This window comes from Canis lupus, chromosome 6 (genome assembly GCF_011100685.1).
Source record: "Canis lupus familiaris isolate Mischka breed German Shepherd chromosome 6, alternate assembly UU_Cfam_GSD_1.0, whole genome shotgun sequence".
Lineage (NCBI taxonomy): Eukaryota > Metazoa > Chordata > Mammalia > Carnivora > Canidae > Canis > Canis lupus.
Window position 1 is genome coordinate 2,729,868 of NC_049227.1, and position 26,408 is coordinate 2,756,275.

The 26,408-nt window shown below is 47.3% G+C and overlaps 1 protein-coding gene across 12 annotated transcripts in view; it reads right to left on the bottom strand.

Moving 5' to 3' along the window:
* Positions 1–26,408, bottom strand: part of AUTS2 (activator of transcription and developmental regulator AUTS2) — a 1,128,325-nt gene that overhangs the window by 62,598 nt on the left and 1,039,319 nt on the right. For 11 of the 12 annotated variants that reach the window (XM_038539028.1, XM_038539030.1, XM_038539031.1 and 8 more), the window contains one exon: positions 22,044–22,095. In XM_038539028.1, the coding sequence (XP_038394956.1) occupies positions 22,044–22,095 (52 nt within the window). Of the gene's footprint in view, positions 1–12,613; positions 12,785–22,043; positions 22,096–26,408 lie in introns of those variants that run through there. The other variant, XM_038539037.1, reaches the window with a different exon arrangement.

The following is a 26,408-nucleotide window of genomic DNA, read 5'->3' on the forward strand; positions in this document are numbered from 1 at the left end:
CCGCAGGCGGTTGGCAGAATAAAAATGCATTTGGTGTTGACAGTCACGATAGAGCATGGGGACTACAGAATCGCTCCCAAATCTCATTCATTTTTACAACATAATTCTATTAAATGGTTGCTCTTATTAAAAATGATTAAGGGCCTGCCACTGTCATTTCCATTCTACCCAAGGCATCCTTTTAAAATGGGGCGTGATAGTCATTGCCAGTGGAATGTTCCAAGCTGATGACATTTCAAATAGGCTTTCAAGGTGCTGACAATGGATCTCCCTTCGTGTTCTGCGAGAGTACTCACTCCCCAGAAGATTGTACCCTAGAGGGAAAGGGTAAACCATTTTCCAAGTCCAATTTAATTTGGTCTAAGTCTTGGAGGGAAGGTCATTTCTCTTACTAAAAGGCTCAACCTCTTTGCTCTCTTTCTCTAAAGATCTATAAATCACAGTTGGAGTAGACAAATTATAAAATGTGATATAATACGCTACATATATGTACCATATTTCTTCATTTCTAAGACATTATTCTCCCCATTGTCACCACACACACACACACATTTTAATGTTTCTGAAATACAGATATGTCTTGCAATCAACATAGCAGTTTAACACAGTATTTTTCACTCCTTACCCTCCAAAAAACTTAATAAGTCAATGGTGCATCTTGTAATGGAGGCAATAAATTGTTTAATGCACGGGGTTCTTGAAAATGATCCATCCAGATTAAATCTTATCAATCATATTTTAGTGGTATGCCACTACTTTAGGGCCTAACAAAGAATTTCAAGATGGAAATGCAACCACTCTTCCTCCCAAAAAACAGACTGATGTTTTACTTCTCACGATAGTTTGCTTTTTAAGCTTACGATATACAGAGATTCCAATTATGATACTAGCTTTCCATACTCACAGGGTTATAAGTCAAAAACGGAATCAAATCTCTGATAGAAACACATATGAAATCGTCTGAAAATATCCGAAAATATATTCGCCTCCAAAATCACATGTAATCTCCCTTCTTAAAAGAAGTTGCCCAAGTACACACTTAGAAGGTCTATAAACAAAATGTTAGTTTCAGGAGTACGTGGTCTTTATTTTTGAAATTTTATTTTCTAGGTAATGACTCCTAACACATCAATTTTACACACAGTCAATGGCCTGTCAATGAAAGAAACTCAAACGCATGAGAGATGTCTCCATTCTTGAAGACAGGAACAAAAGTGGAGCTACCACCTTTCTACCACTCAGAAAGGTAAATTAAAACACAGTTTCTCTGGGGGGAAACGCTGTGCCTTTTATTTCCTTTAAATGCCCCCAAAGTACTTTGTGCAAAGACTCTGTGTAGTGCACACAGATGCCTGCTGTGTGTATCTGACTCCTTCAACGGTGTGGTGTGGTGTGGGTGCGAGCACGGGTCCTGGAGTCCTGCGCCAAACCCTGGTGTGCCATCCCCAGCCCCCTGGCCTCACACAGCCTCTTCAGCGTCTCTGAGCCTCCAAGTGCCTGTGGTGGCCTACTTCATCTTCCTCAAGGTCTTTTGGGGGGGGCCTATCTGAGGTCCCCCAGTTTAAATATGAAACTCTGAACCCAGAGGCGCCGACACATTTTTTTCAGTGTGTATATCTAGGAACACAGAAACCTTCAGGCAAGAGTCGAAAAGGAAAATTTTCCTTATTTGCATGACTAAGAGTAGATGAGGGAGAGGGTTTATATAAAGTAGCATCCATTGCAGGGGATTCAAGCAATCTGTCCTCAACTCCTAGGCCCCCCTCTCTCACTTTAGGATACTCCTAATTCGGACATATCACCAAACCACTGGTTTTAATCAACATTCTGATTTACGTTAGAACAAATTAAATTTAAATAATAAAAGGAATGAAAAGTTAGTTTGTAAAGGTTAAGTTATAAGACAACATATGTCTGTGTCTGCTCGGTATTTAAAAATTAAAAAAAAAAAAATTTAAGGACCTGATACTTTAATAAGTCCCCTTAAAAATCCACCACAGTTTGGATCTGAAATATATAAATACATTACAGATCTTTTAAAAATTTGAAAGGGATTATTTTGAGCTGCTAAAGAAAACACACACACACAAAATGTTAAGAAATCATTGCAAAGAACGATGTTTCTGTGGAGATCACAATGACCTAAAAGTAATGGACACTCACTGCCACCTTAAGGGTCCTGAGCCCCACTTCCCTTATCAACTAACCTGTCAGCTTGATTAGTTGAGTCTAATTAGTTAAATCCTTTTTTAATGCCTTAAGCAGTCTACCAGTTCCAGGGCTACTGGCAACTACAAATTAACCTCTGAAAAAGACAGAAAAAGGGGTGTATGTGTGCAGGGCGGAGAACTCTAAAATTCTAATGGAATGAATCCAGGACTCCAGAATCATCAATGACAGCATATCAAACACAATGATCATATTGTACACGAATGCCTCTCCCTGGTTATTTTTCACATGTGGCCTCTTCTCAAGGCAGCTACTTCCAAGTACCCAAAAGTAGTAGAGTCATCAGTTAAAGTGAGGTGAGAAGCAGGCAGAAAATACTTTTTTTTTTTAATTTAAAAAAGTGATGGGGTAACAAGTCAGATGCCACTATGAAGAAATTCATAACGTAGGGTATCCTACAAGACCTTTAGTCTGGACGCTTCAAAAAGTTGACCGTCATTAAAGACTTTAAAAAGCGAATGTGAGAGGATGAGGAGGGGGATGGAGTTCTATATTCGATTTTCAGAGGCTAAAGAGACAGATCAATCCAAATGTGTGACCTTGATTGGATAACAGGAAAAAGAAAAGCCCACTAATTAAACACATATATGCACACGCACCCCAGACACTTCAGAAATAATCAAGGCTAGTTCAATACGAACTTTAGATAAAACTATAATTAACTTTGTTAGGTGTGATAATGCTACTGAGGTTCTGTAGAACAACGCAGGAAGTGAATACTGAGGTATTCCTATATCTTTAACTGTGAAATGATTTAGGTAAAAAAAAAAAAAAAAGATAAAGCCAATGTGATGAAATGTTAAGAACTGGTGGATCTACATGAAAAGGACAAGGGGTATTCATTGTACTCTTCTTTCAATTTTTCTGCACGTTTACAAATTTGCAACATAAAAAAAGAACAACAGAAAAAATTTGGAGGAAGAGTTAAAGGAAGAAAGAAGGTAGTTCATGGTGCACAGCACCTTGAGTCAACATCTGAGTGCCCCGTGAAGCCCTGAGCTGTGAAGAGCGAAGCTGTGTCCCTGTCTGCGGTCCCTAGCACAGTGCCCAGCACACACAGGCACTCAAGTATCTGATCAGTGGATGGACAGACTCCTGAATGAAGTGGCTCTAACATGTGTCAGTCACGTGGCCTCCAGCAGGCAATTTCTGAGCATCTACAAAACAGTGACACCACCAGCCTTGCAGGGCTCTCGTGCCCCTTAGAACACATATCAAGGGCATAGTGATACACCAGTTGGCATATACCTGGGACTCAGCACATGGTGCTATCATTACTAATTTTAGATAACTCCACGTTTAAAAACCCCGAGATTGAAAAGCACAAGTGGCTTTAGTTTTCAACTACAAGTGTCTAGATTCACAGGTTTGATGAGGTTGGGGAGGTCTAATGGCGGTCTCCCTTGGACTTGCACATTATCTCAAAAACACTCCTTTGTCGACCTCTCTGATTAGAGACCCCTTCACTTCATCAGGCACAAGGTATTTCTCCACAACCTCACCTGACACAGGGCATCCCTTCGACCAGGGCAATGTGGGCTTGAGCTGATCTCCCCAGGGCTTTTCTCGGCAGAGTAGAGCAGGGAGCTGAGCTGCCCCAAGGTGCTGGGTTGGAAGCCCCGTACAAGGAATTCCTCAGCTACTACAAGTCCAACAGGGGTTCTGAGGTGGTTCCCGAAGTTGGTGGGAAACAGAAGAGAGAGATGGGATTCCTCATGGAGGAAGTCTGATGGCGAGGATGATGACAGGAGGCAGAGACCAGGCTGAGGGAAGGAGTGTGAGTGAGTGAGTGAGTGAGTGTGTGTGTCTGTGTGTGTGTCAGGGCAGGGGGCAGTAAGTGATAAAAAACACAATAAAAATATCCTAACAACCCCTTCCCACCCCTGTACAGAAACACAAAGGGCAGGTACTCTGAGGAAGGACAGCTGAAGAGCTCCGGGGCAACTCTGGTGGCAGAAGGAGCTTTCTTCCTCCTCCGCATCACCCCAACAGAGTGACCCAGGGTAACTTATGACTTTGAGACCAACGTGAATGATTTGACTTTCCTACTTGAATGTTCCCTGAGGCAGAGGGAGTACTTACCACTTCCTTAAACCCTTGAGCCTTGTGAATACGACAGCAAACAAAATAGGTTTAGGTCTCAATAAATCCCCGTCGGCCTGATGGCATTTACAAATTAAAAAAAATAAAATAAAAGGGCTTCATGTTGAACTTTGGATCTGCTTGTAATAAACTCCATGGGGTAATGATTCAGATTTTGGCAGGAAAGACTTTCCGACTGCGGCTTAGCCAGTGAGGGACAGAGCAGGGGAGGCAGGGGCGGGGGGCAGCCGGGACACTGGGCTGGAGGCTCGGGAGAGGCCTGTACTCAGAGATGCCTGTACGTGTGCTGGAATGCCTGGTCACCAAGCTGACTCCAGCTCTCAAGTGACACCAGCCTAAATTACCTCCAGGAGTAAGAAAACCGTGAGGTGAGAAAACCAGCCGGGAAAAAAATAGACTCTCAATCTCACCTTGTGGGGTGTAACTGGCTTTTCCATTGGTTTACTTATGAAATCTGTATTTTAGAGAATAGTTGAGGGTAATCCCTGCATGCTCTAACCAGGCCCCACTGGCTATTTGAGAAAAGGATTAAGTATTCACTACTCTTAAGGAGCCTTTTATGGCTATGCAACCCCAAACAAACACTTCCTTCAGAAGGTGATTTTCTTGTTTACATTGTACTTTCCTTATACTTGGACAGGCATTTGGGAAACTCTGCTCCCACCTCAGAGGATCTACCTCTCCATGCCGGACCTCTAGGGGCTGGTATGGTCAGGGGTGAGGATAAAAAGCCTGCTTGGCCCCTTCCTCAGTCAACGTGGTGTTAATGCTATCCACCTCAAAAGGGTGCTGTGAGGACTCCATGAGTTAATCCCTGTAAAGTGATCAGAACAAAGCCTGGCTCACAGTTAGGACTCAATAAATATTCACTCCCATGACTGGTGGATTAAGGCACTTTAACAACTGAAAGGACATGAATTATGGCTAGAGTGAGATGGTACACCCAGTAGGCAGGGGTGGCCCAGGGTTAGGCCTGTTGTCTCAAAGTAATTAGCAACAGCAGTCTGCTCCACTTGCAAGAGTGCTCAGTCTGGACAGCAGCTTATCCCATCACCTTAAGGATCACTCAAAAGAGATGCGAATGCAAGGTATTTTACAGGAAGTGTGTGTGTGGGGGGGGGAGGAATGAGCGAAAGACACGGAAAAGACTTGTCTTCTGTTGTGAAGATGTATCATACATTTATGAGAGAGAGCAAGAGGGAGAGAGCGCGCACACAGGAGTGGCAGAGGGAGCGGGAGAGAATCTGAAGCAGACTCTACTTTGGGCTCGACCCCACGACCCTGAGACCATAACCTGAGTGGAAACCAAGAGCCAGCTGCTGCATCAACTGAGCCCCCCAGGCCTCCCAAAAGGCTTGTTTTAAGTCCCTGAAGAAGCAGGGCTAGATCTGTTGTATTTTTGTCATTGTTGCTTGTTTGTTTCCTAAGCTAAGGATCCTCTGAAGAGCCAGTGGAAAGGGAGAGGCTTGACTGGGGAGCAAAGCCCAGAAGGTGGACGGGAGAAGTCACACTGAGTGACAAGGGCCATTAGTGCCAGGCAAGGGGGGCAAGACATCTAGCTCCCTCTGGGAAAGCAGAGAGAGACCTCCTGAGTCTGGAAGAGGCAAGAGGGGCTGTCCCCCAGCCGAAGCCCTCCGTGTCCCCAGCAAGGGCACTGGGAGGTGGGCTGGGGACAGCACGGGAGCAGAGCAGGCAGCGGGCAGGCCGACCAGTGGAGTAAGGGAGTGGTGGGCAGGGGACCGGTCCTGATGCTCTCAGCCCTCAGGGTTCAGCTGATGTTGGAGTGCAGACGTCCAGTCACGAGCTCAGGAGCTTTCTTCCAGAACACAGCAGCCCCGGGGCAGGAATGGAGGAAATCAGAGGACTCGCCAGTCAGTACAGTTGGCACCCAGCAACGGGAAGTGGCAGGCCTGTGGTGAGCGAGTGGTGCTAAGGATACTTTAAAAATAAGTGTATCGAGGGTCCAAATACTGCCAGGTAGTATTTTTCAGAGACAAAAAAATTGCTTCAAAGTGATGCTCTGTCCCAAAAGGCATCACTGCCCAGGAGGCCAGCTGGCACCACTGGGGGCCTGTCTTCTCCCCCCCCACCACACACAGATCTGCGCACCGCGCCCAAGGGCACTTTAGAGAGTAAACCGACAAGCTCCAAAGAGGCAAAGATTGAACAGTTTCATCTGATTCTCGAAGATTTCCAGGCACAAAGGCTATCCCATTGCTTGAAATTCCTTGACTGCTTTTCCAGTTTAATTTCTATTAATCAGCAAGGTAACTTTCTGATTCTATAAATACGTAAGATCGGGGTTTGCGGCGGGAGGTTAAGTTTGAATATGACACTCCATCTTTCATAAATAAAAGTAAGTGGCTCAATGTGTGTGGCCCACGCTGGAGGTCAGGCCCGTTCCTGCTCTGAGGCCTCTAGCCTCGCAGACTGCATAATCAGTATCTTGTCCCAAACATACCAGAGAGTTCAGGCTCAGTGGAAAACGGTGGTGTTGACCAGAGGCATTTTTTAGCTTACTAAACCAAAGGTTCCCCACCACCACCACCACCACCACCTTTCGGCTGGGCTGGCCCATAGAAAGATGTGTGGCTGGGAGGCAAGGAGCCGGGACACAAGAACTGACTGTCACTTATCAGTCACACATAAAATACCTACTTGGTTAAGCTACTGGATGAATTAAACCAGGCAGCATGTGAAAATCCCTAACAAATCATAGGTACTCAATTTATGTGGGCAGCCTCCTATTCCTTTCCTGAAAAATATCCAGTTGGGATCATCCTATGGATTAGCCGATAATGCCAAATGAGTTGATTAGATCTAGTATGATGTTAACTTTTCCTTACTTTCTTTAATCAAGGCACTTAGACTCCCAGTTATAATGTTATTTCCACGGTTTAAGTAAGTTTTAGGAGGTTACATTTTAATTCACTTGGATTCAACAGAGATTGAGCTGTGTTGTATCTAAAGCACCCTGCTGGTCACTGTAGGGAGGGGCGGGTGGATTCAAAATGGGGAAGACCACTTCTACAGCTCTAGAAATGAGCAGGATGCACTGAGTGTCTGAATCTTGGGAAGGTGGGAGGGCTTCCTGCATGACCTGGTATTTGAGCAGAGCTTTGAAGGGCAGGGAGGACTTGAAATTCACACAGCTGTGTGTATCAACTCACTGGATGTGGCTTTTCCAGGTTCTAATTTTCAGACATTTTATCTCTTCCATTGACAAACACTAAGTAAGAAAACGTTCAAGGAATTAAAAACATGGGTTAAATCTCTTGTAAGAGGGGTACCTGCCTGGCTCAGTGGCTGAGCATTTGCCTTAGGCTCAGGTCATGATCCCGATCCCCACAGGGAGCCTGCTTCATCCTCTGCCTGTGTCTCTGCTTCTCTTTGTCTCTCTCTCTCATGAATAAATAAAATCTTAAAAAAAAAAAAAAAAAGATTTTCTATTTAAAAATCTTTTTTAAAAAAAGATTTTCTATTTATTTATGAGAGACACAGAGAGAGAGAGGCAGAGACACAGGCAGAGGGAGAAGCAGGCTCCATGCAGGGAGCCCGATGTGGAACTCGATCCCAGGACCCCAGGATCATGACTTGAGCAGAAGGCAGATGCTTAACCGCTGAGCTACCCTAAATAGAAAATCTTAAAACAAAACAAAAAAACCAAAAAACCAAAAAACAAAAAACTCTTGTAAGAAAAATGCAAACATAGAAGGATGTGGGAGTTTAATAAAACACCTGGTAGGGCACCACCTTCTTGCTCTGATAACTTGTACCTGAAAGGGACGAATTAAGCATTTATCTTGCTCTTCCTTTGATTATATTTGAGGGTCACTCAAGAGCTCCAGCTCATGAAGTAAAGCTCTTTTGTTCAGAAGACTTTCAGCCAATATACAAGGAGAGTCATAAGAAAGGTCACCTTTTGCCATCTCTAGCAAAACACTGGATTGGGCAAGTACTGTTGATGGATGAAGCCAGTAGATGAAAGAGAATGATGGGGAACCTGGGCATGCAGGTATCAGACTGCCACAACCCGAACTGGCTGAACAATCTTAGCATCATTAAAACTTGGCCATACAGACATTGTGGTTACCCGGATGTGAGGCAACATGAGGCTCACCAACATTGCCTATGGGGTTTTCTTGCTAACATGCCTGACCAGAATCTAGTCAAAGCTCTAGAGCCAGTTTCCATTTACAGGAAATACGAGGGACAGAGTCATAAACTAAATGATGCCACAAGGGCTTCCAGAATGAAGAACAGCATATCAACAGTTGACCTGGTTTTTGTAACAAGTCACTGATTTGAAAAAAAAAAAAACAAAAAACACAAGAGGCTGGAGAGAGGTGGATGGCTTTAGGCTGAGAGAAGTAATACGTGACCCTGGTTTGTACCCTGCTGGGAACAGATCATGGTAAATAATGCTTGTGGAACCATCGGGGAGATGGCGTTGAGAATGGGTGTTTCTCTGGTGGAATTACTGTATTTTGCTAGTCTGATAACAGAATGCGGTGATGCAAGAAATTTTTTTTATCAGTGGTGCTCTAACATATGTAGGGGTTAGAATGACATGATACCTGACATGTGCTTTAAAATATTTCGCCAGGGACGCCTGAGTGGCTCAGAGGTTGAGCGCCTACCTTTGGCTCAGGGCATGATCCTGGATTCCCGGGTTCAAGGCCCACATCAGGCTCCTTGCATGGAGCCTGCTTCTCCTTCTGCCTGTGTCTCTGCCTCTCTCTTGAACAAATAAATAAAATCTTTTTTAAAAAATTAAAATACTTCACCAATAAGGGAAAGAAGGCAGACACTGTCCTATATTTGTCACCTAAAAACCATTGTATCAAAATCCTGATAAATATGCAGGTGTATATAATGAGCCTATGCTGGTGTTCTCGATGCTTAAGGAACTCTGGTGCGGGGAGACATCCAGATAAATGTGAGACATGCTAAGGTTTGAGAACCACTACTTGAACACATCTAGTTCTAGAAGATGTCTATTCTCGGAGGACATCTAAAAAACCTTTCATATTTAGGTGACTTGCTGAAAACCTCTGAGGTATCACATTTTCTGGGAAAATCCAATGTAGCCGATATAATTTTATAGCCTTAAAACTTTACCGTATTTCTTTTATTTTTTTTTAAGATTTTATTTATTTACTCATGAGAGAGAGAGAGAGAGAGGGAGAGGGAGAGGGGCAGAGACACAGGCAGAGGGAAAAACAGGCTCCATGCAGGAAGCCTGACGTGTGACTCAATCCCGGGTCCCCAGGATCACGCCCTGGGCTGAAGGCAGCGCTAAACTGCTGAGCCACCCAGGCTGCCCCCAGTATTTCGCACAGAAAGGAAAACAGATTTCAGAACCCTGCTGTCCGTTAATTCCACGATCCTGGCCGTTGTAGTTTAATAAAGAACTTACATGGTACTTTGTTTACCAAATAGTTACCGGAACTCACGGCACATCTACCAAGTATGTTTCGGGTTGTGATAACCCTTCCTACAGGTGGCAGGCAGGTAACTGTGAGGCAGCATCTGACAACCAGGAACTGGACAGAACTGTTTGTCTTTGAGAAGCAGTTGAGCAAGTTAGCTTGGCTCGTTACAGCAGAACACTGGCCCAAGGTCACGGTTCCAAAGCCCATTGTATCAAGAGAAGTTTCCCTTTATATATACTACAGCCCTAACTGTGAGCCCGACTTCCGCCAGCCACCCTGCACATGGGGTGGCCTGTTCCCCAGGCCAGAGGGTAAGGCTGCAAATCCACGGCACAAGCACAAGTGAGTCAAGTGGCAGTAGGTCCACGGTGTTACTCTCAACAGATCTGGTGCCTCTGATGTTAAAGATAAACAAAAAAAGCCGCCCAAGAAGGAAGAGACCTATTCCTTGGTCAATAAGAGTATGGATTTCCCCGAGTAATTCTGTGGATCATCTGAGCAGTTACCAAAGCCTACTGGCCAAGGATCACCTGCAGGCTTGTTCAAAACAGACCACGGGGCCATGTGCCCTGTAGTTTCCAGTTCTGCAGGAGACTGTGCATCTCTAACCACTACCCCAGGGGCGCTGACAAAGCTGATCCAGGGACCACACTTTGAGAACCGTTCATCTAGACCCGGTGCTGTACCTGAGCTCCATCCAATCCACTCCCTCTTTAGTGAATTCCTCATCAGCAGACTCTGCCTTTCCATATTCTGTAATAAAGTCAGTCCCAGGTCCGAAAGCCCAATGCATGACACAACGAGAAAACGAGGACGGTGTGGAGTGGGACTGCCAACATTCTTTAAGGGAGATCTTTTTACCACGCGGGGCTGGGCACCGCACTGGCAGCATGACCTTGGAGCTGTCTGTCCTTAAAGGGTTGAGACTGTTCCTGCCACCCTTTCTCAGATGAGTTCCAGAGGAATCACAGGGAAGACCTGAGTCTGCGTGTGTGTGTGTGTGTGTTTGTGTGTGTGAGGCCAGCTTTCACCACAAATGCCAACGGTCACCAGTGCTTGAGAATCTTGTCTCCATGGTCCAGCCTCGCCTGCCCTCCAAACACAGCTGCTGGCCTGCCTCCCGCCCTCCCCTGTTGCGGGATGTCAGTTGTTCACCTGCATGGAAATGACAGCTGCTTGTCACGGTCTACATGAGAGGGCCTCACTGGCAGCAGTAACTAGCATGCCATTTCCAAAGCTGTCATTCTCCGGTGTCAGCACGCGCCACTGTTCAAAGATCTGCTCTGACATGAAGCAGGCAGCGCGGGAGAGTCACCGAGGCGGACTCCCCTGTGCGCCCGCGCCCGTGGCAGCTGCTCGGCGCCCGGCGTTTGTTTCACCCAATTATTTGTTTGTCACTTGGAAGCCCAGGATGTCGAGCAGGTATTGTGGAGGTATTTTTGGCCTGATGCACAGGCAGAAAGCATAATGAGGCCCTCAGGTGAAGGTCTATTTTGTCAGTTAGGTGCCGGGATGATGTGCAGCTGAGAAGCCGGAGCAGCAATTAGGATATTTGAATAAGATAAGATACATGGCAGGATGCTGAGAAGGCTCAGAAAGTCGGCCTCAACTTTTAAAATGCCAGAAAACCCTTAGAGTAGGCAGTTTTCAAGTTTGTCCTGGAGCTAATACAGAAAGAGGAGGCGTCAGAGCTGTCTTCCCTCCAGCCAGAGGCCCCGGAGAAGGCAGGCAGCTGAAACCAGGCGCCAGCGACCAGTGGTGCGATCTGGAGGGCGAGGCCCCGACTGCACCGGAAGGGGGGCAGGGAGACGAGGATTCGGGCAAAGATCAGCTCCCCATGGTCGGCGAGGCCAAAGGGGCAACGGGCAGCCAGCCTCTGACCAGCCATCCCCTGGCCGCCTATTCAAGTCAGGAGTGCCTCCTTCCTGTGGGACGAGAGGACAAATTGATTTGATGTCTAACATCTTGGGAAGGGGCCATTCTCCAGGGCGATGTGGCCCTATGGCCGGCTGCAAAAACCGAAACCACAAAATTTAGTTTAGAATTGAACATTTGACCAGAGCCCACAGAAGCCGTGTCCGTAAGACCCTCAGTGGTCACCGGTGACATTCTCCCTTTGTATAGTTATCAGTCTCCCACCATAAGGGAGGCAGCCTCGACAAACCTAACCCCCCCTAAGTGCTACATGACGGATCTGGTAACAAGAAAATTCACCTGTTCACAAGGTTAGGGCAAATCAAGCTAAAATCCAGCCAACAGCCAAGTGTGGTCACTGAACAAATGAAGTCAATGTTATCGTCACCTTCTAGCAAAAGAGAAGCAGAAGGTCAGATTGCTTCAGTCTAGAAGGCCGAGATTAACTTTTGGGGAAGCAGAGCCCTGATGAACTGCTTAGTGTGCCAGAGTCTGCCGACAGCTGAAGACAAAGGGTGAGGTGGTGACATTCCCTCTATGATCCAGAATGGGCCATCCAAGGTCCATACGAGCCCCTTTGCAATTCCTGTTTGTGAAATGAGTCACTCCTGGAAAGAGAAGCTGCCTGGCAGCTTGCCCCCGGTCCCTCCTCTCATCCACCTGCAAGGATCCCGGGAAATGGTCAGCCATCCCCCTTGAGATGGCAAGTACAAAGGACCCTGGCACCTAAGTTCTTTATATAAACACTTACTGAAGCAGATGAAACACCCCTTGTTATGCCACTCGAGATGCAGACCAGCAGACTCTGTTGGCATTTTCCTTCTGGAAGGGAAGCCCTAACAGCCAGTATCTGAACTGCAGGAAGCTCAGCTCACCCTCACTCATTGTCCTCCTCCTCACTGTCTCCCACCTCAGCTTCAACCCTCTCTTACCTGAGTTCTTTCCCAGAGACAGACTCCCCTGGACAGGAGAGAGGTTTACTCTGCCCCGTTCCTGTTCACAGGTTGGGGGCTGAATCCACCAGGCACTGCTCCTTTCAAGTGCGAGTGTCCACGATCTCATTCACAGCTATCTGGGGGAAACGTATGCTCTTCGCACAAACTTTCGGCTCTGAAAAGACCTAGAATGCTCCGAAGCAAACTTTGGCCTTTAGACCTAGAAGGGATCTTGGAGTCCGTCCAACTTTCTCATGTTACCAACGAGAAAACCAAGTCAGAGGGTTAGAGGTAGCCAGGCTCCCAGTCGAGGCTGGTTCTTTGTGACTCTAGAACCCCTCTGCAGCATGTTAACATGGCAAAGATTTAAACCAGCGGAATCTAAATGAAAAAGTGTGAGGGAAATAGGGCTCTAATGACAGGCAAGATCCAGAACTTCACAATGCTCCCCCAAATCTTTGCAACGGCTTAACGAATTTAACAACAGGATCCATTTTTAAAATGGGATACTAAAACGGGATACTCAAAGGGGTAGGTTTTAGCTATACCTAGTCCGCCAACCAACCTGTACTCTCTCCGAAAGGGTGACACCTTCCGCAGCCTACCGAGGGCTGCTGTTCCTGCTTTGCTGACCCTTCAGGGCTCATCTTAGATTGGCTTTTCCTCCTAAGACAGTCTTATGCTTGTTTTTTTTTTTTTTTCCTCTAAATTAGTTTAGTGGCTTCTTTCCAATTAGGCCATTTACAAAGTCTCTTTTTGAATTGTATAGTAGGTTTAAACTTCCTGTTGGGGCCGTAGGTGCACGTGACCCGCTCGCTGCTCCGTCACCACAGTTGAATGAAAGAACTATTTTCAATATGGCCCCCACTCCCAGCCGGCTGAGGGAATCAACATTGACGTCATTCACTTAGCGGCTGACAAATCTGATTTCAGGAGAGGGCTCCTTGTCAAACCGAGTTTATGGTTAAAGTTCATGAATCCAGAAGGCTTGGGAGATGAGCCCAAAAGGTCTAGCAGAGGACAGTCAACACTTGGAAAATCACAGATGGATAGAAAACGAGAGGGATGACGTGGTTGGGCTTTCCGCGAGAGGAGCTTTACTATGGAAAAGCCTTTCCTGGCCATAAACAGATAATGAGAACATGATGTAATCTTGGCTAAAATTAGGTTTTAGTGTTACTCTGCTGAGAGATGTGAAAGGTGATAGATAAGAGGGGGAAAATGTTTTCCAAGTGGCTTTTAAAGGCATCCAAATATAACCGCCTCCCACATCAGTCTATTAACAGGCACACTTGAGACATTTCCCTCTTCAAAAGGACTCTTGGAAAAAGCAATGATGTGCTCTCAACCTCCTCCTTTATAAGACAAGGTTTACGAGGGTCAGAGAAGATTTGAGCGCCCACAGAACACTCCTCCTTATTAACAGGCCCCTCCCGCCTCAGCGCGCAGAGCTGGGCCCCGTGCTTCTGTCATCGGTTGCTAGGGAAATGCCCCTGCTTGAAAATCCTAAGTTACTTCTAATAAAATCTGGCTAAAAGTAAAGATCAGTGCATGTAGAGGCATGGAGAGCAGAAATACGGAGGAATATGGTCTTAATCTAGGGGAGGGAACCAGAGGTGCCCGGAGGTGAGCCCTGCTAGGAGGCAGTGCCCAGACGACAAGGTGTGCCTGGGTGCTGACATAGTGGAGGGGCCCTCTGGGCCCCCAAGAAAGCCTGGGTGAGCCCCTCCCCCACCCAGGGCAGGGTCCAGGGGACATCAGCTCCCTGGAGACAGGAGGAGAAAGCCCTGGGGACTTGCACTGGCCAGAGAGGTCAGAAACGTCACACACCCCCTGCAAGCTGAAACTCTGGGAGGCACTCTGTGGTTCTGCTCTACTCTTCTCCTTCAACCAAGATTCCTAGCCACTGGTATGACGGGGGCTGCCGATTTGGCCCAGGGCCCCAGAATAAAGACAAGGCAGACCGCAGCTGACAGTTAATCTCGTAAGCCCCCACAGCATGATGTGCAAAAGCAGATGAACGGAGACCCTATTAATTGAGGCAGAAGACCTCCCTCAAGAACCAACCAGGATGGTCCACTATTTGTTGTGTTGCTGCACACTGCTACGAGGGTCACAACAAAAAGGCACCTGATGCACGGTGGCTCTCCATTCTAAGCTATACCACACAGAATATTTATTTTTCAATTCTTGGAGTCAGTTCGGGCTGAGAGGTTTGCTTGAATGGGAAAATTCTGCTGGTAACGCCCACGGGGACCGGACAGAGAGCCCCACGAAAGACTGGCTCCTTCCACACCTATCCACAGGCTTCAGGAGTTAGTAAGAAATCATTTCTGGGAGGGGAACCAGACGTATGGCCACTCATGGGCAGCTTTCCACTTGGAGGTAAAATGAAATCCCAAATGCCAATTTCCGGGCCACCTTACATAATCAGGCCTTGGAACACACTGTCCCAAGTAAGTCCAGGCGAGCTCGGCCAGTTGACGGAAGTCCAGTCTGTGGGGTGGGGGTGGGGAGCAGGGGAGAGGTGCAGACCTCTGAGTCAAGACCAGAATGTCTTTGGTGGCTTCACAAGTGGGTCTGCAGTTGGGAGCCCTCTCCACTTTTTTGAAGCAGAGGCCAGGCGAGTACGTGAAACACTCTGATGCCTGCCCAAGCTAAATCAAAGACAGCTGAGCGCAAGTTCAGGCACCATGAAATTAATAACATCACTGTTGTACACGCTCACCATAGGCTCAGGGATAAACCTGTAAAAATCCGAAATGCACGGAGGAGATTACTTGAGTGGGAATCAATCATTTTTCCACTGAAATTTCTGACATATCCTTAGACGGTATATTCGCTGGATTCATAATTCACCAAAGTGGCTTCCTGAGCCCAAGCATTGCTGGGCTTTCTGAGTAATTGAGACAAATTCTGTTTGTTAAATAAATTCCAGGCCAGAGCGTATTTGACTTATGCACAGGAAAGGAAAGAATTCTTATGTAAGCTGCAAAACAATAGCGTTTTATCTTATCTGCGGAACTTATTGCCGCTTGCCTGTGTGTGTTTTACTGCCAAAATAAAATAAATTGAATCAGCTCACACATGATAACATGCTCTTTCCTAACTCATACTAATTGCTTGGCTAATTGATGTTTGTTGAACTTTCTCCATTTCATTGAGTGATTAGGTACAAAGCTAACAGTTGACATCTGTAGGCGCTTAACTGGCGTCTGTAATTACTGTTAATGTTAAATAATTGTTAGTTAATTGGAGTGGTAACTGACTGAATAGAATCCAGATTGTGAGGCAAAAAGAAACCTAGTTAAATAAACATACATTTTCAGAGAAAACAACATTTTTCTGCAGTTGTCAGAAACTAGAAATAATCCAGAGGCCATGGGATGGCCACGGGCCTCCTGTGTGCAGGAAACCCTGCAGGCCCGGAGCTGACCCTCTACTTGACAGTGTTGCTAGTGATGAGGCCCTTTGTCAGAGGACTGCTCTCCTTGAAGACTCCAGGACTGACGTGATGTTTTCTACCCCAACAGTTTACTATGAGTGTGTTTTACTTTCTGAGGCAACCAAATACTAGAGTGTTGGCTAAACAAGACACTAAATATGAACGGACCGAGGGAGGGGCTGGTCAGCATTCAAGCTTTTTTTGGCCAAAATTGCCAAGTATGGAGAAAGTTCTTTGAGAGAGCCACGCCATCAACTCGATAAAAGTCAGCAAAGAGGTTTTTATTGGGCCAGAAAAGGTAAACAGGATGGAGTTTGATCACCTGACTGAAAGGAAGGGATCTGCTGTAATCTGCTCCAGCTCCCAGGGGTGCTTGGGATCCAAGGATCTGGCCTACTACTATTCATCTGGAAGAGTGGCCTCACTCTCAACGTTCTCCAAAGTTGTCTAAGAACACCCTCAGGACCAATGTGCATGCTCAGAAATATCTTCCACCCCTTCCCTCAAATTCCAGGAACAGGATCTAGGATTTACCTAGGATTTCCCCACCATCCTCATCCGCACACCAGGTCAGGGGGGAAGACCAGAAACAGGTAATGGAAAGATACCCAGAGGGAAATACCTTCCCTACATCGTTGAATATTTTTAGACCCTTACTGGTTGGTTTCCCACTAACTGGAGAAGGCATCTGTCTCTAAGAATACTCAAGGAATAATTCTATACAACAAATTCTGTAATGCAAGAGTCTGGCTTCTATAGGAAGGTCAATTTCCATAACAAAAGGAGCTGATTGCATGCTATTTGCAGTGTGGGGTAGGAGGAGGACCCCAACTACTCATAACTCCTTTGTCTGAATCAAGCACCAATTACCCTTCAATAGTATTTAATTTTCCACACATCAGACATCTCTATATCCTAAAGACCCAAGAAATTGCTCTGAAACAGTACAAAGATGGTCCAGAGAAAGAAAACGAAAAAGTGAGTCTTTCCCTTATCTAGGATTTAAGACATTACATAAAAATGCAACTAATTCACTGAGGCTAAAATTGCCTCAGTTTACCCTCCTGTACACATGAAACATCCTTTTTATCATGTCCTCCTTACAGCTGAACCCAAGACACCAGGAGGAATAAGATGGTCTCCAGATGTTCATTATAACTGGGTTTCAAACTCCCAATTTTTTTCTTTTCAAAGAAATCTATCCCATGGTCAACTGTATTGTTTTTGCTCAAAAAAAGAAAGCACGGGATTATTTTAGGGAATGGGTTTTTCATCAGAGCCAATGGTGGCCCTGCCGGTAGGTAATAGAACTCTAACCTTTTTTTGTCAAATCAAAGAATTCCCCTTTTATGCTCAATAAATATACTGAATGAGGTGAGATCATCACTATTAAAGAATGTATTAGGCACCCAGTTACTGAGGCCTCACCACATCAAGCAGAGTCTCTAGTAACGTTTTTTTTATTTCATCGTCTCAAATCTCCAGTTTTTTTTTTTTTTTTTCTTTAAAGGCAGGTTTTCTTTCTATGCTGCTGATAAAACCATACTAACAAAAATACGCAAAGGCCCCACTAACTTCAAGGCTCCAACCTCATCCAGGTCCCACAGAAACCCTCAATGCAAAATCGCCCCCAAGAACAGTCTGTGTGTCCACTACTCTGGAAGGGCCCAGAAAAGGAAGACCGGGTCTGATCAGAGATCAAAGTGGCCCCACTGTTCCATCTGGCGCTCATCACAGTGGGGTCTCATCCGCCAGAATTCCCTACGGCTGACCTGGGGTCAGGAGTGGGCTCCCAGAGGAGGGTGGGTGGGTCCAACTTTGACATTCACATTTTGGTAGACCCTGGGTGCTCATCCCACCTGGATTATTCTCCAGTCTAGCACTTCAAAGAAATCCATTAGGCAGGGTGCAGCTCTCTAACAGGTGTTGGGGGGGGGGGGGTTTGGGGAGGGCTTCCCCTGGAGAGTCCAAAACTACAATGGGAGACAAAGGAGAGAAGAGGTTAGAAGGTCACGGGGTGAAATACACCTCATGCCACGTCTCACGTGCTCTACTTGCCTTGGTCACAAGCTAGATCCTGAAAAAGAGGGCACCAGGACAAGAATGGGCAGCGACTCCAGGGCTTCTCTCTTCCCCTAACCGGGAACATGGACTTACACCAGGGCTGGTGTCCCATAAACAGAGGGCTCCAGAGAACACCTGACTCCCAGACGAGCCTTCCCTTCCTCGCTTCTTTCCTCCTCAGGCAGCGCTGCTTGGGAGCACTTCAGAGTTTGAAGGAGATTAACCATCTTAGCCAGATGGTCATGTACTCATTTTCTGCCTTCTTGCCTATATGGCAAAGTGGCAAAACCACTGAGGAGGACCCAGAGGGGGTAAGGAAGGGTACTAGATACTGGCTGGAGATCCCAGATTAACTGCGGAGCTCCTTTTAAAGATAAACAGTCCAGAATTGGGGGTATGAATCCTGTTGCTCCTCTAGCAGTTTAACCAACTAAATACAGACAAGAAAGTTAGTCAGTCTGTGTGTGTGTGCGTGTGTGTGTGTGTGTGTCTGCCTCCCTGGGAAAATTAATTTTTTCTTTGGCAGATGGTTGAGTCACAAAGACAGAAGGATTCATAAAATTCACATGAACATCCTGTAAACATTTAAACACATTAAGATTAAATAAGGCAACCATGACCTTGATTAAAGTTAAACTCTTCTCTTTTTCACGTCTACAAGCCTACAACCTGCCTTTCAAGGCTCACCTCCCCACCTCTTCTGACATGGTCAGCTCACTGGGCATGCGGTGTGGACGTGCAACTGTCTGCCTACTTTGCTTTACGGTGGGAAATTAAAGGCATCACAAGGAAGCAAGGACTCAGATCACCTGAACACGAGAACATTACTAGTTCTCTATTAAACTGGTCAGACTCCACAGTATAAGAAAAGTCAAAATAAGAATCCACAGGCAGAAGCGCCCCCTACCCACTGTTTCGGCCTCCTCTGGCCTTCCCCACCACCCCCCACCCCCCTTCCCCAACTACTTGTTTTATAGAACCCCACCAGAGACTAGGAGGTTTGCCGACACTGAGAATTCTCACCTGACAGGCGAAGAAATGGCTTACTGAAGCTCACCAACAGATTGACAGGACTTGAGCCCTGGTCCCCAAGCTGCCCAGCCCCACATCAAAGCCACGCACCACCCCCCACCCCCCTCTGCCAGCCCCCACTACAATCAGCTTGTGAGATTAGCACTGCCCTCCCACGGTGAGATTTTATGGACCAAATCTGCCCATCACCAGGCTCAGCAGCATAATCTCACCAGCATCCTACAGCCAAGCTTCTCTAAGGCCAGGACACTGTGGGGACTCCCGGGAGGGAGAGGTGATGTGTAGCTTCACACATCTGAAGGTGGAGGCATACACGTGTCAGCTTCCCTGCACTCTTGTCAGGCTGTTCGATAAACTGGAGCCTTGAAGATTTTGCCAGCAGTGTTTACTACCTGGTATAAATTTGCCCTTTCTTACAACGCTTTTTCTTGCTCTTGGCTAAGAATACTGGACAGAGACGGGAGACCTGACTCACAGGCAGGCCGCTTTGCAGGGGAACTTGAACTTGACGTGCATGAAGCTGACAGTTCCTTGAAGGCCTTGTCAACCATCCATCCCGTAAACACTGTCACTACCCGGTGTAAAAACAGAGCAGAAACCACAAGCACACATCGAGACTCTGTGCACCTGTCTTGAAGCAATTATTGACATTATCACTATACAATGAATCGCTTTTGGAAGTTGTTTTCCTGATATTTAGCAGTCTGAATACTAATCCCCTTAACAAAACTGTCCCCAAGCCTTCCCCCCTCCGGGGGGCCCCCCTACTGTCCCCAAGCCTTCCCCCCTCCGGGGGGCCCCCCTAATCTCCTTCTCTCCAGGGGAAGGGCGGGTGCTGGGGACCAGTCAGTCGACTTTGCCGCACCTGGATTTGCATTGATGCCTCTCTTGTCATTCATGTTACCAACAGGAATTAGCATAAGGCATTAAGGGAAACTGGAGGAGAAAAGAAAGGCCATTTTGATGGAAATAAGGGGCAAAGGAATAATCTGCCATCAACTAAAATGCTTATTTGTGTATGGTTTCCCAAGCAAAGCTTAGAAAAAGCCTATGTTGATTTTAGTGTACACAAAGAAACCTTAATCCTTTCAAGGCAACTAAATCACCCCCAGAAAAGCAGCTCAGAAGAAAGGCACCCTGTCAGGGGGATGACTATTCACAACCAAATAGATGCCACAAATCACACTCTGTAAGTAAACAAAAATAAGAATGTGGGAAATGTTTGATTGGGAGGGGAAGGAGGGGGCAGAGGTGGGGGAGTCGGGGCTGTGGGGTGGGACTCTCATCAATCACTCTTCAACCTCTCAGAAGAGAGCCTTTCAGCTCCGTGAGGGCAGCGAGGGCCTGAGCGCAGGTCCCAGGGCCAGCTCCCACTCCACGGCTGATCCCGGAGATGGGAAAGACATTCCAAAGCTTTGTAGAGCCACCAAGCAGAAGAAAGCCGGGCGGCTTGGGGCTGCAGATCCCCAAGGCATTGGGGGGTGGGGGTGGGGGTGGGGGAGAAGGAACGTGCGGTCACTGAAATACCGAAAAAGACGACCTTTTGGGGACCTGTCCTGCTTCGTCTCCTCCTCCTCCCCTTCTCTCCTGCGGAACCACCAGTGCCTACCCCATCCTCGTTCCTCATCAAGATGAGCAATAAACAATTAGGCATTTCTACATTTGAGCACTGTATACTATGAGCTGCATGCATCTTCTTTTATTGGGCTTTTAGCATTATGGATAACAAATTGATACAAACTTTCAGTCTATCAAAAATATGATGAAATATAAAACTGGAATACTCCATTATGCAATAAAGAAGATAAAAATTCAATGTGACAATAATTCTGGGAGTAACAGCAATCCTACAAGCAGATACACCTCAAGGGAACTCTAAACATAATGTACTATTTAAAATTGCAGTTGGTTCAAATTCTAAAATAAGCCAGGAGTTCAAAACAACTGCACTTGGAAATGTATCTTACTAACCAGTTAGCAAAAATGCTAGCCAAGGCAAACTATAGGACGCCGAAGTGGTTTGAAGGGTCTTCACTTTAGGAAGGAAGGCCCAACTCTGTTCAAGCGCTACCAACCATCTTCCACATAACAACAGAACAAGATTATCACAGAAAGCACACTCTTAGTTAGCAATTACCATGCCAGCACCTCAATCAGGTTCTACAGTGAGGAGGAAAAGATCGAACAGTTTATGCAATTTATACCTTTCAAATTATACACCTTTGCATGGCCAGTGATTAGAGACCCCCTCACATTTCATTGTTTCCAACAATACTGCTACAAATGAAAACTGCCCAGAAACCTATTGGCAATGATTTAAGGTAAGTTTTCCCTTAATGTATCGTTATATCATTAGCCTCTCTGAGTCCGTATCGCAGTTTGGAAGAAATTAATGGGATAGCACATATTTAAATTTTGCCCTCTTGCTCGTTTATTAACTTTCCAGAAAGCCCACAGCAGAGTAAGGCTTGGTTTATGACCATAATACTGTGCATACTAAACACCCACTGGTTATTAGAGTCTGCAGAACAAATCAGCTATTTATAGTCCTCTGACTGCTGGGTAGTTGATAAGTAACAATGAAGTTAAGGCATTTTGAGAACTATTATTCTCCATTACCGCTTCCCACGTTAAATTAAAGTCATAGAGATAGTAGTGATTTCTTCATCAAATCAATTTAAATATTCTTTGTGTTCCGTAAAAATAAACTGTTCTTTCACACAACACAGAAGCATACAGATTCTGCCTCAAGAGAAAACACAAAACATCAACATTGTTTCCAGAACGAAACAGAGGAAGACCATTTGTTTCTTACTCGGAGTCCCTAGGCAATGACAATGAAACAAAACCCAAAACCAGTCACTGCTCAGAATTCAGGTGTCTTACCTTTGTTTACAATAACAGTATTGAAGAGTTTTTCAGAGCTGGCATCCGATGCCTGAAAAACAAGAGGGGGGAAAACGTTATTATGGTCATTGATATTGTCATCAACATCATCACTACCATGATTTTAAATCAATTCACTACAATTTTAGAAAAGCCTGGCAGGGGAAGCACCAATTTCCCCCGACCGTCCATAAGGTGGTGCTGTTTGACCACAGGAGAGAGACCTGCAGTGCAGCTCTGTGCTGGGGGAAAAAATCTGATTTTAAAAACGTGTCCTTATTAGACATATTATCTGTGCAAAACATATTTCTATGAGATGATACACAAAGCAATTCAGCTCATTCACATAATGATTTTGCAATTTCATTGACAGATCATTATTTTGGAAATTTTTTTTTTTTGATATGTGCAGACATGCTATTTTTCAATTTTCTGTCACAACCCAGAAATGCCTGTTATTTAACGCTAAGCTTTTCCTCACTACAAAATGTTGACTAGCACTTCCAGAAATGAATTTAGAGATTCATCCGATGACCCCAAGATCCCTGTTCATTCTGGTAACCAGGATGACCTTGGTGTAGAGAACAGAAGAAGCAAGCTGACCTGGCCCACCACCCGCCACTATGCATGCCATCAGCATTATATCCTTTCCATTTTCCAGAAATCGTGTCTGCTAATTACAGTGGCTTGAGGAAAGTGAAATAAGCTTGTTTAAACAGCAAGAGGAAAGCCAATGTAAATTATATACTCATGTGCTGGAAAATAAACACAAAGTTCGTTTGAAGGAAATGCTGTAATGTTGCAGGAGCATGGAATGTTTCTAGAACTTCTAGAAAAATTAAACAAGTGAATTAAAAATCAGCATCCCCACTGTATGTAACTGAAGATGCAGCTGCATTCAAAGTTACAATGGCTATGTTGTATCTATGCTGTTTTTGCCACACAACCCTTGTAAATCACTTGTCTTTCACACTCTATACATAGAGATACATGTTTTGACAAAGCCAAGCATAGAATGTTGAATAAATATAAGGCGAACTATAAGAAATAGGGGGAGGGTATATCTGAAGTACAGCATATTCTGACTCTGGAGCTGGCTTTGGAGGACAAAGAGGATACTCAATTTAGCCTTTCTGTGCTATGTTGACAAAAAAGAGGTATTCTTGTGTATATCTGGGGAACGTGTTCTAGTTCTCAATGCAAGTGATACAGAAAGACGTAAAATATTTTTATCATGAGCGGTTTTTTCCCTTTCTTTTCCTTCTAACCTTCCTATCCTAGGGATGGTTTGGGAAATTAACGGATCAAGGGAAAAAAGGAATGGATGTGTAAAACAAGTGTTGGACTGCAGATCTAGAAACGCATAAACAGTTTAAAATAAATCCTCGATGGCTTTTTCAAGTTTTGCATGAATAAAAAAAAAATATGCCGAAGGCCTTCGTGACATCTTAAAAGGTAATCACGTAGAATTGTGTATTATTATAGCTTTTTGTAAAAATAAGCTGCCATAAAAAGTGTGGCGTGGAGAGGGAAACAAGATATCCATTAAACAGATCAAGAAGATTGTCATAAAGGCAATAATTACAGGAACAATGTCGTTAAATTGTGATACCAAGTGAGGTTTCTAGGAATGTTTCTCCTGCTAAAAACTCAGCAGAGTATTTTCACCATTCTTGAATGAAAATGCATCTCTCAGTTCCAACTGGAAGGGCTATGGTAAATTCATGCCTTAAAAAAATAAACTCCAGTTGATATATTTACAAGGAGAAAAAAAGTCCATTAATGAAATCATTTAAAAAGTGAAACAACCCCTGCAGATATGGGGATTGCTTATTAATAGGAGTCTAATTGGCCCAAAGAAACGGGAAAAACAAACGACTGCACCCCAAATGCAGAAAACACGGGTAAGGAAAGGAAATGGCTCCCGATTGAGTTTTTATTCGCACTTGGGCTGTGTGTATGTGTGTGTGTGTGTGTGTGTGTGTGTGGAGGGAGAGAGAGAGAGAGATCGATCAAATAGGACAGAGCTGCAGGTGGACAGGCCCTTTGGTTGTCTGAAACACCTCCTTAGGGCTGCCGCCTTTGTTGGCTCCAATGGGCTCCAGCACACATCCTACTCTCAAGAAGGCGGCGAAGGGACCTTCCGTCTGAAGCGAACTAGGAGGACGTGATTATTACAATGCCAACCAGTAAGTTATTAAGGAAGTAAGTCTGACAGGATATTCGGAGAGGCTTAGGAGCGTGCCTTCTAATAAAAGCTTTCTGAGCCCTTTAATTTTCTGAAACATGCCACAAAGCCTGAAACGCTGCCTCCTAACTGGGGAAGGGGCCCTCTCAAGAAGGCCTCGGCGGAAAAACACCCCAAAGAAAATGACTGCAATGGGACTTTGGCTAATAGTACAAAGATTCTGGATCCCTTCTTTCTCCTGCTCAGGTGGTCGAAACTATGGTGGCCCACTGTCCTGAGAAGTCAGACAAGAGCTGCCTGGTCAAAGTCTACCTTGGAAACTACAAGAAAATTCTCTACATTTCCTCCATGAACTTTCCAAATTCTACTTCCGCCTTCCAAGCATTTGTGGAAATTATTTCGCTCCTTGGGTCTTCATCTTTAGTAGGACATTTTCTTCTTCAAGGCTTTTAGGGAAACTGTCTGCAATTGCTTGCATTATTTTCCTGGCTAATTTTTTTTACTTTTCTTTCTTTTTCATTAAGAACGTCTAATGGAAACGTGGTGAGCGAGTTAGCAGGCAAGTGGAGCTTTCCCTTCTGTCTCTTTTTTTTAACACAGGGGTGGGTACCTTTACACGCTAAAGACTTCTAGATTTTTACCCTCATTTCGTTTCATCCCCCTGCCTCGGTTTTGGAGGGTGAGGGCGGGAAGTGGCTGCATCTGAAAATGATAGAAAACACAAAGCTCTCTCTCGGCTGCTTTTTATGGGGGGGGGGGGGGGGGGGGGGGGGTCTAGTCGATTTGTTCTTAATGCTAAACAATTACCAGGGGCCGTAGTTGAGGTTTAGAGAAAACTTACTAAGCCCAACAGATCGGCGGGAAGAGCGCGGAGGAGACCCACGAACACGAGCCCTGGGCGCGGGCGGGGGTGCGGCGCGGCGGCTCGGGTGCCGGGGCCGCCGCCCCCGGGGAGCCCTCCGCGCCCGCGCCCTCGGGAAGCGGGACTTCCCAGCAAGAAACCGAGAGCCTCCGGGAAACTTGAGCGCGAGTCCCCCGGCAGCCGCGCCGGCACCGCGTGCAGACCCCCCCGACCGCCGGCGCCGCGTGCGGCCGGGACCCGACCTCCAGGGGCAGCGCCTCGGCCTGCGGCCCGGGCCGGCGCGAGCCCCGCGGGGCGGGAGGCGGCGGGCGGACTGCGGCCCCCGGACCCCGGCCCCCCGGCCCCCCGGCCCCGGCCCCCCGGCCCCGGCCCCCGCCGCGCCGCCGCTCCCCGGCCCAGGCCGGCCGAGGGAAGTACAAAGGCGGGCGACCGGGCCGCGGAGGGGAGGAGGGGGCGGGGGGGGAGGGGGGAGGGGCAGGGGGGAGCGGGGAGGGGGCGGGGGCCGGCGCGCCAGACGCGAGGCGCCCGCCGCTGCCGCCCCTGCCCTGCCCTGCCCTGCCCTGCCCTGCCCTGCCCGCGGGCCCGGCCGCCGCAACAAAGACCCCCGGCCCGGCCGCCTCCCTCCGAGCGCGGGGCCCGGCGAGCGGCCGCACCCCCGGCGGCATTACCTGGTCGCGAGGGGTCAAGCGGTCCTGTCGGCCCCAAGTTCATGGCTCGGTTCCGCAGCGGGCTCACGGCGGGGCAGCGGCAGCGACCAGGGTAAACACCCGCCCGACACTCGAAGGGAAAACGCCCAACTCCGCCCGGGCTGCGTCCGCAAGTCGTCGGCGGTTCCTCGCCAAAGTCTGACGGCGGATGCGCGGGGCCCGGAGCCGCAGGAGCGAGACTGGCGGCGGGCGGGGGCCGGGGGCCGGGGCCGGGGGCCAGCGGCGCGCACACATCCAGCGGGGCCGGGGCCGGGGCCGGGGCCGGGGCCGGGGCCGGGGCGCGGGCGGGGGAGCGCACGGTCCGCGCCCGCCGCTGCCCCGGGGCCTCCTGCGGCTCCAAGACCCGAGCGGCGTCCCGGGCGGCCGGGGGCGGGCGAGGCGGGGAGCAGCGGCCCGAGCCGCGGCCGCGGCGCGCGGAGCTAAGAGCGAGGCGGCGGCGGCGGCGACAGGACAAAGGAGACCATGTGCGGAGGGAGGGAGGAGGGAGAGGGAGGAGGAGGAGGAGGAGGAGGAGGAGGGCGCGCGGCGGCGGCGGCGGCGGCTTCTCCCCGGCGGCCGCCCGGGGCTCCCCGACGCCGGTCCCGCCTCTCCAGCAGCGCCGCGGCCCG